The sequence below is a fragment of the Mytilus trossulus genome, chromosome 11 (assembly GCF_036588685.1).
Source record: "Mytilus trossulus isolate FHL-02 chromosome 11, PNRI_Mtr1.1.1.hap1, whole genome shotgun sequence".
Classification (NCBI taxonomy): Eukaryota; Metazoa; Mollusca; class Bivalvia; order Mytilida; family Mytilidae; genus Mytilus; species Mytilus trossulus.
In genome coordinates this window covers 29,211,248-29,226,068 of record NC_086383.1, presented here as the reverse complement: position 1 = coordinate 29,226,068, position 14,821 = coordinate 29,211,248, and the positions used below count along the sequence as shown (strand labels likewise).

At 32.6% G+C, this 14,821-nt stretch overlaps 1 protein-coding gene across 1 annotated transcript in view; it reads left to right on the top strand.

Annotated features, from left to right (window-relative positions):
* Positions 1–13,622, top strand: part of LOC134690966 (zinc metalloproteinase dpy-31-like) — a 41,901-nt gene extending 28,279 nt beyond the window's left edge. Inside the window, exons 7-16 of the mRNA XM_063551144.1 lie at positions 537–672; positions 1,382–1,516; positions 1,990–2,087; positions 2,974–3,125; positions 4,939–5,057; positions 5,526–5,685; positions 7,656–7,744; positions 8,933–9,140; positions 9,776–9,901; positions 12,170–13,622. Coding sequence (XP_063407214.1) covers positions 537–672; positions 1,382–1,516; positions 1,990–2,087; positions 2,974–3,125; positions 4,939–5,057; positions 5,526–5,685; positions 7,656–7,744; positions 8,933–9,140; positions 9,776–9,901; positions 12,170–12,263 — 1,317 coding nt within the window. The 3' untranslated portion in view covers positions 12,264–13,622. The remainder of the gene's footprint in view (positions 1–536; positions 673–1,381; positions 1,517–1,989; positions 2,088–2,973; positions 3,126–4,938; positions 5,058–5,525; positions 5,686–7,655; positions 7,745–8,932; positions 9,141–9,775; positions 9,902–12,169) is intronic.
* Positions 13,623–14,821: the final 1,199 nt, after the last annotated feature.

Genomic DNA, 14,821 nt, shown 5'->3' with positions numbered 1-14,821 from the left:
AACAATTGACTGCAAGCACATCAGTGGATAAGTCTGCAATACTGAATATGGGTTACTCATATATCATTTACAGGGGACGCTGACTCTGGCATGCACCCTACCTCGCTCCTTTCTGAGTTCATGCAATTGTTAAGTTCATATGTGTTGCATTGATTTGTCTATTTAATCAATTTATGTCATTTAAGCATCGATGTACTACTGCCATCCTTAAACTGTTAAACAGTCTTCAGATCTTAAAGACCGGTTCAGTTCAAAATTGGTTTAAGATCTTAGGAATAAATTGCATTAGTAAATTTGGCAAAACTTCTCGGAATTTTTAGTCCTCAAAACTTTTAAACTTCGTAGTGTATTGCAATTGGCCTTGTTCTAACTTGTTTTGATGTGAGCGATACTGACGTGTCTTTTGTAGACAATATATGTGTCAAGCGTACAAATTTTAATCCTGATATGTATGTTGAGTTTTTTTGGAGTTCGGAAATTGCTATTACATAATTTATAATGTTTTAACTGTCTATTAACTCATGGTAACTTTGTAGGCGTATGCTGTTGACAATCAAACTCCAGTCCCACCAACAATTATTACGAAAGATCCATTATTACAAAGAGCACTCGGACAGAGATTCCAACTTTCGTATTATGACGTTAAGCTAGCAAACGCTGCCTACTGTGCGGGTAAGTAAAATCCCTTATCAAACGGCAAAATTAAAAGCTTTAACATATCAAACGAATGAATAACAACTGTCATATTCCTCACCTGGTACAGGCCTTTTCATATGTAGAAAGTGGTGGGTTTAACATGGTTTTAAAGGTAGCTTAATCTCTCAGTTGTTTGACGGGTAAGTAAAATCCCTAATCAAATGGCAAAATTAAAAGATTGAACAAATCACACGAATGGATAACGACTGTCATATTCCTAACCTGGTAAATGCATTTTCTTATGTAGAAAGTGGTGGATTAAACCTGGTTTTAAAGTAAGCTAAACCTCTCACTTGTATGACAGTCGCATCAAATTCCATTATGTTGACAACGATGTGTGAACAAAACAAAGATACAATAGGTAAAAATGTCAAAGATAGGGGAACAACGGCAACGCGATCCCCACCAAAAAATTGGGGTGATCTCAGATAACACAATTGTTAAAAAATAAATTGAATTTTCGAAAACAAACTGATTTTAAAATGTACGTAATGAATAAACTAATCGTGTTATTTTAAATTTGATCAATTACGGTATTGATTGACATAAAATGAATATGTGAAATATAGCTGCCATTTATCATTTATTACATAGATTCATTGTTTTTCGATTTTTGTGCAGTGATATTTGGTTCATGCTTTTGAGCTTCCTATATAATATTTATAATTTGAATTCTGTATTTCAGACAAATGTAACAATACCAAATTAGCACAACCATGTCAACACGATGGCTACCAAGATCCCAAGTTATGTTCTAGATGTCGCTGTACGGAAGGACTGGGAGGAAATTACTGTGAAACAGCTGCGCCATCTGTAGGAGGTTAGTTTGATGCGTAGATTGAGAGAATGTCTTTAAAATGTTTTTCAATTCGATTCTAAGAGTACTTTTGCGTTTTTTTGTTCCGCGTTATTCTCGTCTTTGTATCGACTCCTTCATATTTTTCATTTCCTGTTTTATTTTATGCTTTAATTCACCGTTTCAGAATCTAATGCATCCTGGGTAATATTTTCAAAAGTGTACAGCAAAAACGTCCTGATTGGTTAAAAATATGATAAAAAATGAAAATTTAACCAATGAAGAGACGTTATTTTCATTTTGGGGTACGAACAATGAAATTACCCATGATACTTTAGATTCTGAAACGGCCAATTACTCTATATGGTTCTAATATGCAAATAGATTTACAAATCATAAACTTCTGACTGTAACCTGTAACTGCTATCACTTCTTCTTTACTTACTTGTGAAAATAATGTGAATAAAACTATTAACGACTTAATTCAATAATTTCAGATACGTGTGGTGGCGTTATAAACCTGACTGGTTCACCAGTACCGATTGGATATCCTACGTCATATCGTTTCGGACAACAGTGTAACTGGTATATAAAGGTACGTCATCTCTTGGAAGTCTATTAAGGGAAGCAACATATGTAGTCTTGATACTTTTTCTTAGTGTAAATTTGCATGGTAGTTTATTCATGACGGTTATTTTATCGAAGCATGCGCTCTCGCTCCTTTTGGATGTCTTGGAATTCAATTATTTTCTGCTTTTAACTTTTGATAATTTTTTCCGGTTTGTTTGTAATATTTGAATTTCGGTTAACTACAGTTGTCCTAACTTTTAACCAGATAATGAGGCATTGAAAATATAGCTATAAGGAAATTGATTTTGTTTTAGATATTTTGCATTGATTTAAAAAAAAATATATTGCAAAATCGTACGTAGAATAGTGATTTTAGCCTTGTTTGTCAGTTTAGTATCATATAATATCTTGTTTCTGGAAACGATTTGGCTTTATGAGACATAATTTTCACTTACATTTTATGAACCTTATATATCTCTTTTATATCCTTATAGCAATGAATGTTTCGTATCCACTATGTTTGTCGCATATTAAAATCATAACCTGTTTCAAGAAGCGATTAGTCTTTTCCAGTCATCATTTTCACATACATTTGATGAACTTGTGTCTTTTTTAACATATATAGCAATGACTCCTTTGTAACTACTTTTTGCATATAGGTGATTGATATAGTTAAATATAACAAATTTTGTAAGATTGCAAATATTGTTTTAACCACAGATAGTAAAAATGATAATGAAGTGTTCATTTTGAAAAATGTAGTTAAAAATTAAAAATGTAAAAATTTCTAAATCAACTACTGGCTTAGTATGAACTAACAAGCTTTGTTTATTTCAGTTTCACATCCCCAAAAAGACATACTAGACAAATACTGAATAAAAATTGTATAAATCAACAATTTAATTTTTCAGGCTCCGAAAAATTCCAGAGTATTTTTCACGATAACGCCTCCTCGTATCATGGAATATCCTCAGTGTGTGAGTGATACCAATAATAAGTATGTCGAATGTCTGAATTACCTGGAAGTTAGATATTCTCATAACATTGCTACAACAGGTGCACGGTAAGATATATATATGGTATAATGGAATATAATTATATATTTAAAATAACGAAAATATCGACCTCTAAGCAAACGTCAAAACAGAAAGTGCCTTAACAAATGGCAAAATCAAAATCGCATACACATCACACGATTGGAAACAGCTGTCATATTCCTGATCTGAAACAGTCATTTCATTATGTAATAAATATATTTGGTGTTTTTACTGTCTTCTGATTGGTTAAAATCATTAGTTTTATTTTCAATATTGTCAATTTTGATGGTGACACGCCCACTCTGACGTTGTGTATTCATACGCCAACATGTGTGTGCGTTGTTATTGTTAATATAAATAATATAAAAAGTTTTTTTAGCTTTATTTTGGATAGAAATTTATTTATAATGAATGGCAATAATTTATTTTGATTTTATTGAACCATAAAACTAATTTTTGACTCTTCACATTTTACATAATCCGCTTCGCGGATTATTCAATGTGAAGAGTCAAAAATTAGTTTTATGGTTCAATAAATTCAAAATAGATAATAGCCATTCATTAAATACAAGGTTTCAAGTGGAATATAATGATTGGATTATAATGATAAAAAATTAAAAAAAAAACATAAATATCGAGCTTCAAGAAAACGTTACAACAGAAAGTCCCTTAACAAATGGCAAAATCACAATCACATACACATCACACGATTGGAAACAACTGTCATATTCCAGATTTTGTACAGGCATTTCCTAAGTAGAAAGTGGTGGATTAAACCTGGTTTTACAGCTATATGTACTTAAATGTCTTTCTTGTATGACAGTCGCATAAGATTTTATTATATTGACAATAATATGTGAAAGCAAGCAGACATAATAGGTAATTGTGCCAAAAATGTCATATCATATGATTAAGAGTACACAAATAAAAATGAATAAATTTAACAATAATATTATACAAGGCACTAATATAATACAAAATCAGGCAAAAGAACTGTCTAAATGGAACCTTGTAGCCGAGTGGTCTATGTACTTCATTTACTGTATCAACATCTTGTCAATATGACTGATGATGTAAACAGTTTTCCTGCCAAAGATCCGTAGTATTCTCCGTAATTCGGATTCCTCCACCAGTAAAATTGACAGAAACGAATTGGTTTTTATCGACAAAAGATGAATAAGATACTAAATGATTAAAATGTTTGGCTTAAAAAAGCAAAAAAACTCAAGTCAGGAATATGTCCATTGTTATATTATAGTGTGTTTTACATTTTAACGTTGTGTCGTTTGTTTTCTCTTATTTTTTTAGTTTAAATTCACATTGCGATAAGACGTGTCACGGTACTTGTCTACTCCAAATTCATGTATTTGGTTTTGAGGTTATATTTGTTATTTTCGTGGGATTTTGTCTGATGCTCGGTCCGTTTCTGTGTGTGTTACATTTTAGTGTTATGTCGTTGTTCTCCTCTTATATTTAATGCGTTTCCCTCGGTTTAAGTTTGTTACCCCGATTTTGTTTTTTGTCCATGGATTTATGAGTTTTGAACAGCGGTATACTACTGTTGCCTTTATTTAGAATCTTACGAGTCGGATTAATTGTTGTTAGAAGATCGATGCAAGATACTTGCATTTCAATTGTCTTTTAAATATGTTTCTAGAAAATAATTATAATAAATATTTATTGTCTTTTTTGTTCTGGAAAATATTAAACAAAAACTTTATTTTCAAAGTAAAAGTATCGTTATATCATAAATAACATATGCACTAGAAAGGCTGTTATGCATAAATCTTAAGTTTGTACAGTTTCTTTTTATATTTATTATTTTAAATTCAATTTCAGAATTTGCTGTTCCTATTTAGAATCCACAAAACCTATTATTTCGGAAGGTAACGAGATGCTGGTGCTGTTACGGGCAAATGCAGCAGGATCGTATGGATTCCAGGCTAAAATATGGGCAGGTATTTACATTTACAAATGTTTATAGCATTCAAATGACCAAAAGAAAAGATATGTAGATTGAATTAACTTTGCCACTATATGAAACCTTTTGCTGTGTATTTATTTGATAAACTTTTGATGTCAGAACGATGGGTATAAATGTCGTCCTAATACACATTTTCGAGGTGTATTTTGATATATTAGAATATGATAAATTCTACGAGACCTTATGCATAGGTATTTAGTATTTGAATAGAAAACAATTGCTAACTACATTTAGCGACAATTACTACATGCATGGAAATAGTGTTAATATTTGCGAATAATCTATTTAATCAATGAGGAAAAGAACAGATAGAAAAGGCACATTAATTTTGTTTTTGAAATTTATCAGTTTACAAAAGTTAGAAAAAATTCAAAACAAACTATCAATTACTAGTGATTTATACTGGATTACAAATTATAACAATAATAATCGACCTTTTCAGAACCATGTGGAGGCTGTGTTACCGGAACAGAGTTAAGTCATCGGCCATGTTCTAGAAATGTGCCATACGTCTGTGAACGTCAATGGAATTATACAGAATGGAATCCGTGTCCCAGTGGAAACTGGTGGTGGGCTGATAATAAAGATTGCAATAAGCTTGTGTAAGTTAAATACTACAAAAATTTATCTTATATTGCGCACTTTTACATGATGTCTAAACACTTCTCATAATCTATCAACATATTTTAATGCAGTGAGACAAATAGTGTTATATGTAAAGCCGGATCTATTGTCTTTTGCGGCGGAGCACTTGGTATCACCTTTACTTTTTGTTGGAATTAATATTGCTTTTATGTTTATTAATCTTATATTAGTATTTCGTACATTGTTCACTAGGATAAATAAAGACTGTCACAACAGTAGTATATCGGAAAGTCATACATAGATTAAGCGAAAACCTATCCCGGCTACAAAATTAAATCGAGTGAAAAACACCATCGATCAGAGGAAAACAACGGAACAACAGAAATAAGTAACTGCAACAAACACAAATGCCAACATACATAGAAACGGACTGTGTGGTACCATTTGACAAACCAGCCCATTAATCAGAACTTCTGTTTTGACAAACACCTAGTATTTAATATTTTTTTTCGAAGAGTAAAATATCGTAGCTGTGTCTGGTTAAACTTTGAGAAATTGTGGGTGGTCAATACTCTTCAACTTAACACTTCATTTGACAGTTTTTACTTTTTTAATACATTATCGCTGATGAATCTTTTTAGACGAGTTGTTTTAGCAACGTAAGAATTGCATTAATATAAATAAAATACATGAGGGGGGCCGGAGGGGTCCTGTTCCCGAAACCCCGAGGTCCCGAATTTATAAATAAATAAATCCTGACATCCTGAAATTAAAAAAAAAAGAAATTTAGGACCCCGAAAGGGTCAATCACGAAAATCCCGAGCCTAAAAACCCGCGTCCCAAAAAAGGTCCTGTCCCCCGCATATATGGTATGAGTGCCAATGAAACAATTTTCTATCCGAATTACAATGTATAAAACGTTAACAATTAAAGGTCGAAGTACGGGCCTTCACCACGAAACCTTGGTTCACACTAAACAGGGAGCTAAAAAAACTATAATAACAAAAATACTGAACTCCGTGAAAATTCAAGACGGAAAGTCCTTAATCAAATGGCAATATCAAAAGCTCAAACACATCAAACGAATAGAATATAAAGTGCCTCAAAATTACTAGTGTTAAACAATTCAAACAAGAAAACCAACGGTCTAATCTATATAAAAACGAGAAACGTCAAACGGTTATAAATTGCAACAAAAAAACGACAACCAATGTAATGTTCAACAGGCTTCGCAATATATGATTAAAAGAGGGGCGAAAAATACCAGAGGGACAGTCAAACTCATAGATCGAAAATAAACTGACAACGACATGGCTAAAATAGAAAAAGACAAACAGACACATAATAGTACACATAACATAGAAAACTAAAGACTTAGCAACACGGACACCACTAAAAACTAGGGGGATCTCAGGTGATCCTGTTCCACATTCGGCACCCGTCGTGTTGCTCGTGTTATAACAAACCCGGAAATAGTCTAATTTGGTAGGTCATATTCATGAAACGGAAAAGGGATTGTAGTCATGACGTACGGAACATGTCCGATATCATCTGTGGAACGGTTATTCTATAACGGTCAACCAATTCGTGATGGTGTATTCAAATGCTTTATCCCTTCTGTTTTTTTTACACTGATAGCCTATTTAAGGTGGTACATAACACTACAGGGAGATAACTCTGTAAAGTCAACTAAACGTTTTAATTACGTTGTGTTGTAACGGAAATAGTAAGCTTCTCAGTGATCAAAATTGGTGTTTGTCAAACAGCTATATAACCAGTGTAATTTTTCTGATAAAATGGTTGGTTCAATATTTTTTGAAATTTTTATATTTTTGTTAAAGGGTCAAGTAAATACTTTGTCAACATTTTATGAAAATTAAACGAGCCAAAGTAGTGTTACTGAAAGTGTTAGGTACCACCTTAAGTACTATAATTCAACACTATTTTTGAAGGAGGTTGAGTATAATTTTGTTTCCTTCTATTACAGGAATAAGACAGCTGTGAGGTCTGGAATTTGCCATAGATCTGAACTTTTCTGCTGTAATGGCTATCAATTAAATGGAACAGATTGCATCAGTAAGTAATCAATACATATAATATTATGGAAGTGATTTATTATCATTCTTTAATTTCAACATAGCAATACTTTCAAGTGTCTTTTAAAACTTAGCTTTAACTATGTATACTATATTAAGAAAATATATTTGAACCTTTTTGGATTCGATCGTTACTGATACGTCTTTTGTAGACGAAACTCGCGTCTGGCGTATATACTAATTTTAGTCCTGGTATCTATGAAGAGTTTATTTAGAAGACATTTGTTGGGTTTATATCAAATGAGAAAAGCAAAGCTCCGAGGAAAATACTTAGAAATAATCTAAACCAACTAGGTTACAATTTATTGACAAGTAAAAAAAATAGGCAATTATGAAATATTCTAGCAGAGACATAAATAATATATTTATGGGTACTGCATGCCAGAGACGGTCGGAACAAATATGTCAAACTTGGATCTGTTCATATAAACATATTTAGATAAAGGCAACAGTAGTAAATCGTTGTTCAAAAGTCAAAAATTCGATTGAAAGAAAACTAATCAGGGTTACAAGCTAAAACCAGGGGAAACACATTAACTATGAGAGGTAACAACGGAACAACAGAAGCATTGAAATACAACAAAAACAAACGCCAACATACATATGTACAGACTATTTGATAACAACTGTCATATTCATAACTTGGTACATGACAATATAGGATTAGATCAAATAAAACGCCTTCATCTTAAACTTAAGTTATATGATAGAAAGATATATTTGTAGTTTTACTGTGCGTATCACTGTGTGTTTCTTTGTTCTATAATGGCTTGAGGTATTGGGGGGGGGGGGGGGGGGGGGGTCGCGATGTAACAAAACATGTTTAAGCGCGGCGCGGTTTTGCGCCTGTCTTAAGTTATGAGACTCTGGCTTTTGTTCGTCTTGTATTTTTTTCAATTTAATTTCTTTTCTATGTTTTGAAGTTTAGTATAACTACATATAAGAAGATGTGGTATGAGTGCCAATGAGACAACTCTATCCATTTTCACTGGATTAATACATATTTTATCAAGGGCCAGCTGCGGCCCATGGCCGTGATCCGGATTTTCTAGCTTTGTTGAAGAGCCATTGGTGGGCTTCGATTGTGTTTTGCTCTTTGGTCGGGTTATTGTCCCTTCGATATATTCCCGATTTCCATTTTTAATTTTAAACACTTTTCCTATTGTAGAATCATCGTCAGTAGCCAATATAAGTATAGTTATACAGCCTGGTGCGTCATCAACAGAATATATTGTACCCACACACGATCCTTCTAAGGATAAAGAGAACGATCCATCATCAGGAAACTGGACCACGTGGTCAAATTGTTCCACTGCATGTGGTGGATGTGGAAATCAAACTCGTCAACGGCTGTGTTACGATCCACTTTTATGCAGGTAAGTTGAACAAATATTACTGCAACGATGAATTTGCAATGATGATTATTAATTTTATTTCTTTTCATGATCTAATATATTCGTAACTGTTGTATATTCTTTTTTTTATGAAGTGTCTCAAGTGCTTCAATATACATGTATTCTGATAAGTAGAACAGTTCCGTTTTTTATACAGCTTAATTGCATCAGTCATTATGCTATAGTATAAACAAACAAGTATCACAAAATCATTAACAACAAATGTACAACAATCATACAGCCCCAACTGCGACTACGTCTGTCATACAGATGAGAGGTTAAGCTAGCTTTAAATATAAAAAGGAAGATGTGGTATGATTGCCAATGAGACAACTGTCCACAAGAGACTAAAATGACACAGACATTAAGAACTATAGGTAACCGTACGGCCTTCAAAAATTACCTTTTTTCTTTTTATTAGATTCTTCTTTCATTCAAGTATATTTCGCCTTTTTTGTAACGATTACTTCTTATTAATTTGTTCTCTTTTTGACTCAATCAATTTATGACTTCAAACAGCAGTATACTACTGTTGCCTTTATTTAACCTTTTGGGTACAATTCACCTTTAAGTATTTTCTGTCTCTTTCATAACGATTTCTTTTTTTTAAATTTCAGTGGAAAATCAATTGTAGTAGAAACGAGAAGCTGTAATAAAAATCCATGTACTCAGGTCAAGTTTGGAACCCGAACCATATCAAAAGTGGTTGTTTGTAATCCTATAACATTACAAAAATGTACAGTGTAAGTATTTTAACTTTGAATTCTTCTTGAAAATTAAATAATATATGTAGAAAAACTCAGGATATGGGGTATCCATCCACGAGAAAAATAAAGCAAAGTAACCGCGGTTTCATTGCTGTTCTTCATCTCAAAGTTTAGGGAGGCCTCCAACTCAGAGAAAAAACCTCTAGCCTCATTGCAAGTTTAAAACGGACCCTAGCATCGACTTCAGCAGATTAGAACTTGTTTTCGATGTGCTGCGTATCTGTACATGTATACCTTTAATAGGTTTCCAATGCTACTTAGAAAATAAGCAATCTTTAAGTTAAATAGTTTATCATTTTATGATAATTGGGTTTAAATTTTTGTTTAGACATATTGGAGCGGGTTGAGGCGATAAATTCGGATGTTTTCTTTTTGTGTCAGTAGCGATGTTCTTCATACAAATAGATAAAGGACGATTTGGTATGAGTGCAAATGAGACAACTCTCCATCCAAGTACCAATTTATAAAAAGTAAACCATCATAAGTCAAAGTACGGCCCTCAACATGGAGCATTGGCTCGCATCGAGCTACATGTATAAAGGGCCCCCAATAAGCACACAATAATTCAAACCAAACAAAGCTAAATCTGCATGGATTTCAGGGATGGATCCAGCCATTTGAAAAAAAGAGGGGTTTCTTACCCAGAGTAACGGGGGGGGGGGTCCAACTATTTGCTCCCATTCAAATGCACCGACAGGCAAAAAAGGGGGTTCCAACCCCCGGACCATCCCCCCCCCCCCGCCCCTTGGGTCCGCCAATGGATTTGAAATTTTAAAGCTTTTAAAACTCTTCGAAACCGGTTCCAAATAACGACGTATAGTTATAGTAACAAAAACGATAATAAAGATGATATAATAAATATCTGTAATGAAAGACAACGCTGTATAAATTTCCGTTGTAAAAGTTTAACATTTATTGGAATATCCATATAAATATCAGTGAAAGAAGAATAACTCTACATTTTAAAAACAACCGTCGTATACTAATATGTTTAATTTCCCGTGCGTGTTCGTGTTGTGTTAGCATTGTATCAATTATTACTATTTGTCTTTTGTTTCTTAAAGTATGAATGTTTTTTTTAAATTGACCTTTTCTTTTCCATTCTCTATGATTACGAAGAAACGAAAAGAAATCAAAGTTAAAAGTGGAAACCAAATAATGTCGATCTTTCTATTTAAATAACATATACTTAGTATTATAAATCAAAAATTAAAATAACCAAATAATTTTCTAAGGATATTTGATACATCGAATACATTGCATTATGAAAATAGAGTAAATAATCTTATTTGTTCTGTTTTGTGAAGTATATGATTTTAACTGTTCTGTTCAAAAAGAAAATAATTGATTGTTCCAAGGTATTTGAATAGTTATGTGATACTAAATCTGAAACTAAATCCTATCAGATATGGAAGGTAACACCTTGCATTTTATTATCTTAAGCTTGTTATATTGGAAAATTGTGCAATTTATTCTCCATGTCAGCTAGAATTATATATTTAATCGTCGACATTAATGTCATACGTGTTTTTCACTATGATGAATTTGTCAGCAATTCATAGTTTATCCGAGTGTATGGATTGTTTGTCTGTGGGAGTAGGCGTCCCTCGTTTACTTTTAATGTCATTTTCTCTATATTTTAAACTATGTGCCCATTATTCTCTATTCCTTTTTGTGCGCGTCATTATTCTTTTTTTCGTATTTTTGGGGTCAATTTTTCTGTATTGATTCTTGATATTTTTTTCGTATTATTATCCATCTTCCAACTGCATATCCGGCATTAAGTATCCTATAAGCAAATCGAGTAAACATAAATGTATTATATTTTACAATTGAGAAACGTCAAGTGTAAAATCGCATTGCCGATAGCTAATAGTTTGAAATCGCCATAGTCGTATTTCTTGCATCTTTCCTTTCAATTTGATCAGAAAAGGGCTCTATTTGTCCATTACCCACTATGGCGGAAATATTTTTTGCTTTATATCTAGATTGCTTATGGTTTGACAAGAATGTGGCTCTCGAATAACAACAGTGTGACGGCAATATTATTAAGTACGAAGTTAAACCGCAATATATTGATTTATTTATTTTCATCAAGTTGATTTTTTAGATTACGAAAATGAATTATCATCAATTAGGTTGCATTTTACTACTTGAAATCGGTATAACTCGGTCTATTCCGTAACTCCATCTTGGAGTACCGAGGTTAGTCGATTATTTTATTTTGTATATTTTCTATTGTAGATACGAGAAAGAAACATATCCATTCATATCAGAAACATGCTGCACAGGATATACAAAGAATAGCAACGGCGCATGTGCAAAAACTGTAACGTGAAAATCAGTCTACGGAATGAAATAAAAGTGCTCCTTGTGATAAAAACATTATCAAACACAATCCATTTCAAAATATGTTTTCATTCCGTATATTTATGTAGGTAACGTTACATTGTGCAAGACAATCATTCATGTGTTATTATATATGCATTATAACTATTATAAATTACGCAGAAATTGGTGCTACATTATAACTTAAGAATGTTTTATTTGAATTATAGCAAACCATTTAAATTAGTTTTTGTTCAATGGTTCTAAACAAAATTTAGCGAGTGTAAATTAATGGATAGCAGTTTTGTTATTAGAAATTTGCATTTGTCAATCTGAGCTTAAAAAGTTACAAATTTAGTTTACTTGGCGACACATTAGTATGACACATTTTATGGTTGCTAATTCAGCAGCAATTTAAACGTAGATCGTTTAATTAAAGCCTTAATTTTGAGGTCAGATTCAGCACGCAATTTTAAACGTAGATCGTTTAATTAAAGTTTTTAAATTTTGAGGTCAGATATAGCACGCAATTTTAAACGTAGATCGTTTAATTGAAGCGTAAATTTTGTCTCCTCAAAATTTTGAAATTTAACGTTACAGAATTCTGCATTTAAATGAAGCATAAACAAACATTTATAGTATTCATAATTATTGATTCAACATGGCAATGAATGTAAAAAAATGTCCTTTTTCGAATTATGATAAAATATGCATGCCAAAATATAGGAGAAACATCCAAGAGTGGAATGTGTAGATCTAGTTAGAAATCCATTCTAGTTGTGTTGATATTTATTGCCTTAAAATCGAGACTTGTTATTTTGATTGTGAAAATACATGTAGTTTTCTCATTTGATTATTCAAGAATTTTTTTTTAATTATTACATATTCATGAGATATTTTCACTTATGTCATATTTGGTAAACAGAAATATGTCATATACAAATTATTTGTTTGTGTGTTACATATCTGTGTTTCGTTAATTTTTTTTTTTAAACAGAAATAAGGCCGTTTGTTTTCTCGTTTGAATTGTTTTACATTGTCATTTCGGGGCCTTTTTGTGATATCTATTGATAGCCTTACAATTTAATTTTTCATTTTTTTTCATCAAGTTGATTTTTAAAATTAAGAAAATGAATTGTTATCAATTAGGTTGTGTTTTATCTTGCAATCGGTACAACACGGTCGATTCCGTAACTCCATCTGGGAGTATCGGAGTTACCCGAGGTTAGCCGATTGTTTTATATGGTTGTTACTTTGTCTGTCTCGTTAAGTTGAAGAGAGTTAATTTATTGCATGAATGTGTATCTGTGACAATAATTTTATATAATGATATTGAAGTTTTTTGTAAATAAAGTTATATTTTCATAGACGATTTTTGTTTAATTTTATCCTTGTATTCCGGTGGCATATCTTTAACGCTATTGGTGTATTGTGTTAATGTGTAAATGAACACTAGTGCCTTGGTTTGGTTGCTGTATATGTTTAATTCTTGCCATCGCACATACTAGTAACACCAGTCATAGTACTCCCTCGTATTGCTTACAAAATAAAGATTATTACCAATACAACAGACCAATAGCAAGAACATATATATCCCAGAAAAAAATTGATGTAAATCCATTTTCCTTTTTCGTGGTATACAAACTCTTAGCCTATCAAGAAAATTGTTCGTATAAGTAAAACAAACATCTGTTCCTATTGTCTTGTTGTTGTCGGGATGTACAAGTACACGGCCACGGCCACTTGTATTTTGTCCATCTGATGAGTTAAGCCTTTTTCAACTAATTGATATAGTTCGTTCTTATGTTGTTCTGTTATACCACTGTTCCCAGGTTAGGATCCCGCTAACATAATTAACCCCGCCATATTATTTACGTAAGTGCCTGTCCCAAGTTAGGAGCCTAGAATTCAGTGGTTGTCGTTTTTTTATGTGTTATTTGTTTGTTTTTCGTTCCTTTTTTTTTTTTTTTTATACAAAAAGGCCTTTAGTTTTCTCGTTTGAATTGTTTTACATTGTCATATCGGGGCCTTTTATAGCTGACAATGCTGTATGGGCTTTGCTCATTGTTTAAGGCCGTACGGTGACCTATAGTTGTTAATGTCTGTGTCATTTTGGTCTCTTGTGGACAGTTGTCTCATCGGCAATCTTCCTCATTTTCTGTTTTATAAATCAAACTGCACATCCCAGCGACATGTATTTCCGAATTGTTTGAACGAGAACAGCCTTTCTATACATAACCGATTACATCCAATAATACAGACATTAGGGGCGGATCCAGCCATTTTAAAAAGGGGGTTCCTAACCCATGACAAAGGAGGAGTTCCAACTACATGTTCCCATCATTCAAATGCATTGATCGTCAAAAACAAAGGGGGTTTAAAACCCCAGGACCCCCTCCTCCCTGGAACCGCCACTGGACATAACCGACCCTGAGAGACACAAATGGGTATTCAAGGTAAACCCTTCCTAGAAGTATACAGACATAATTTCTAACAATTGGAAAATACTTAAATATCAAGACCATATAAGCAAACTGAATGTAGACATATGAAGTTTAAATTATCCAA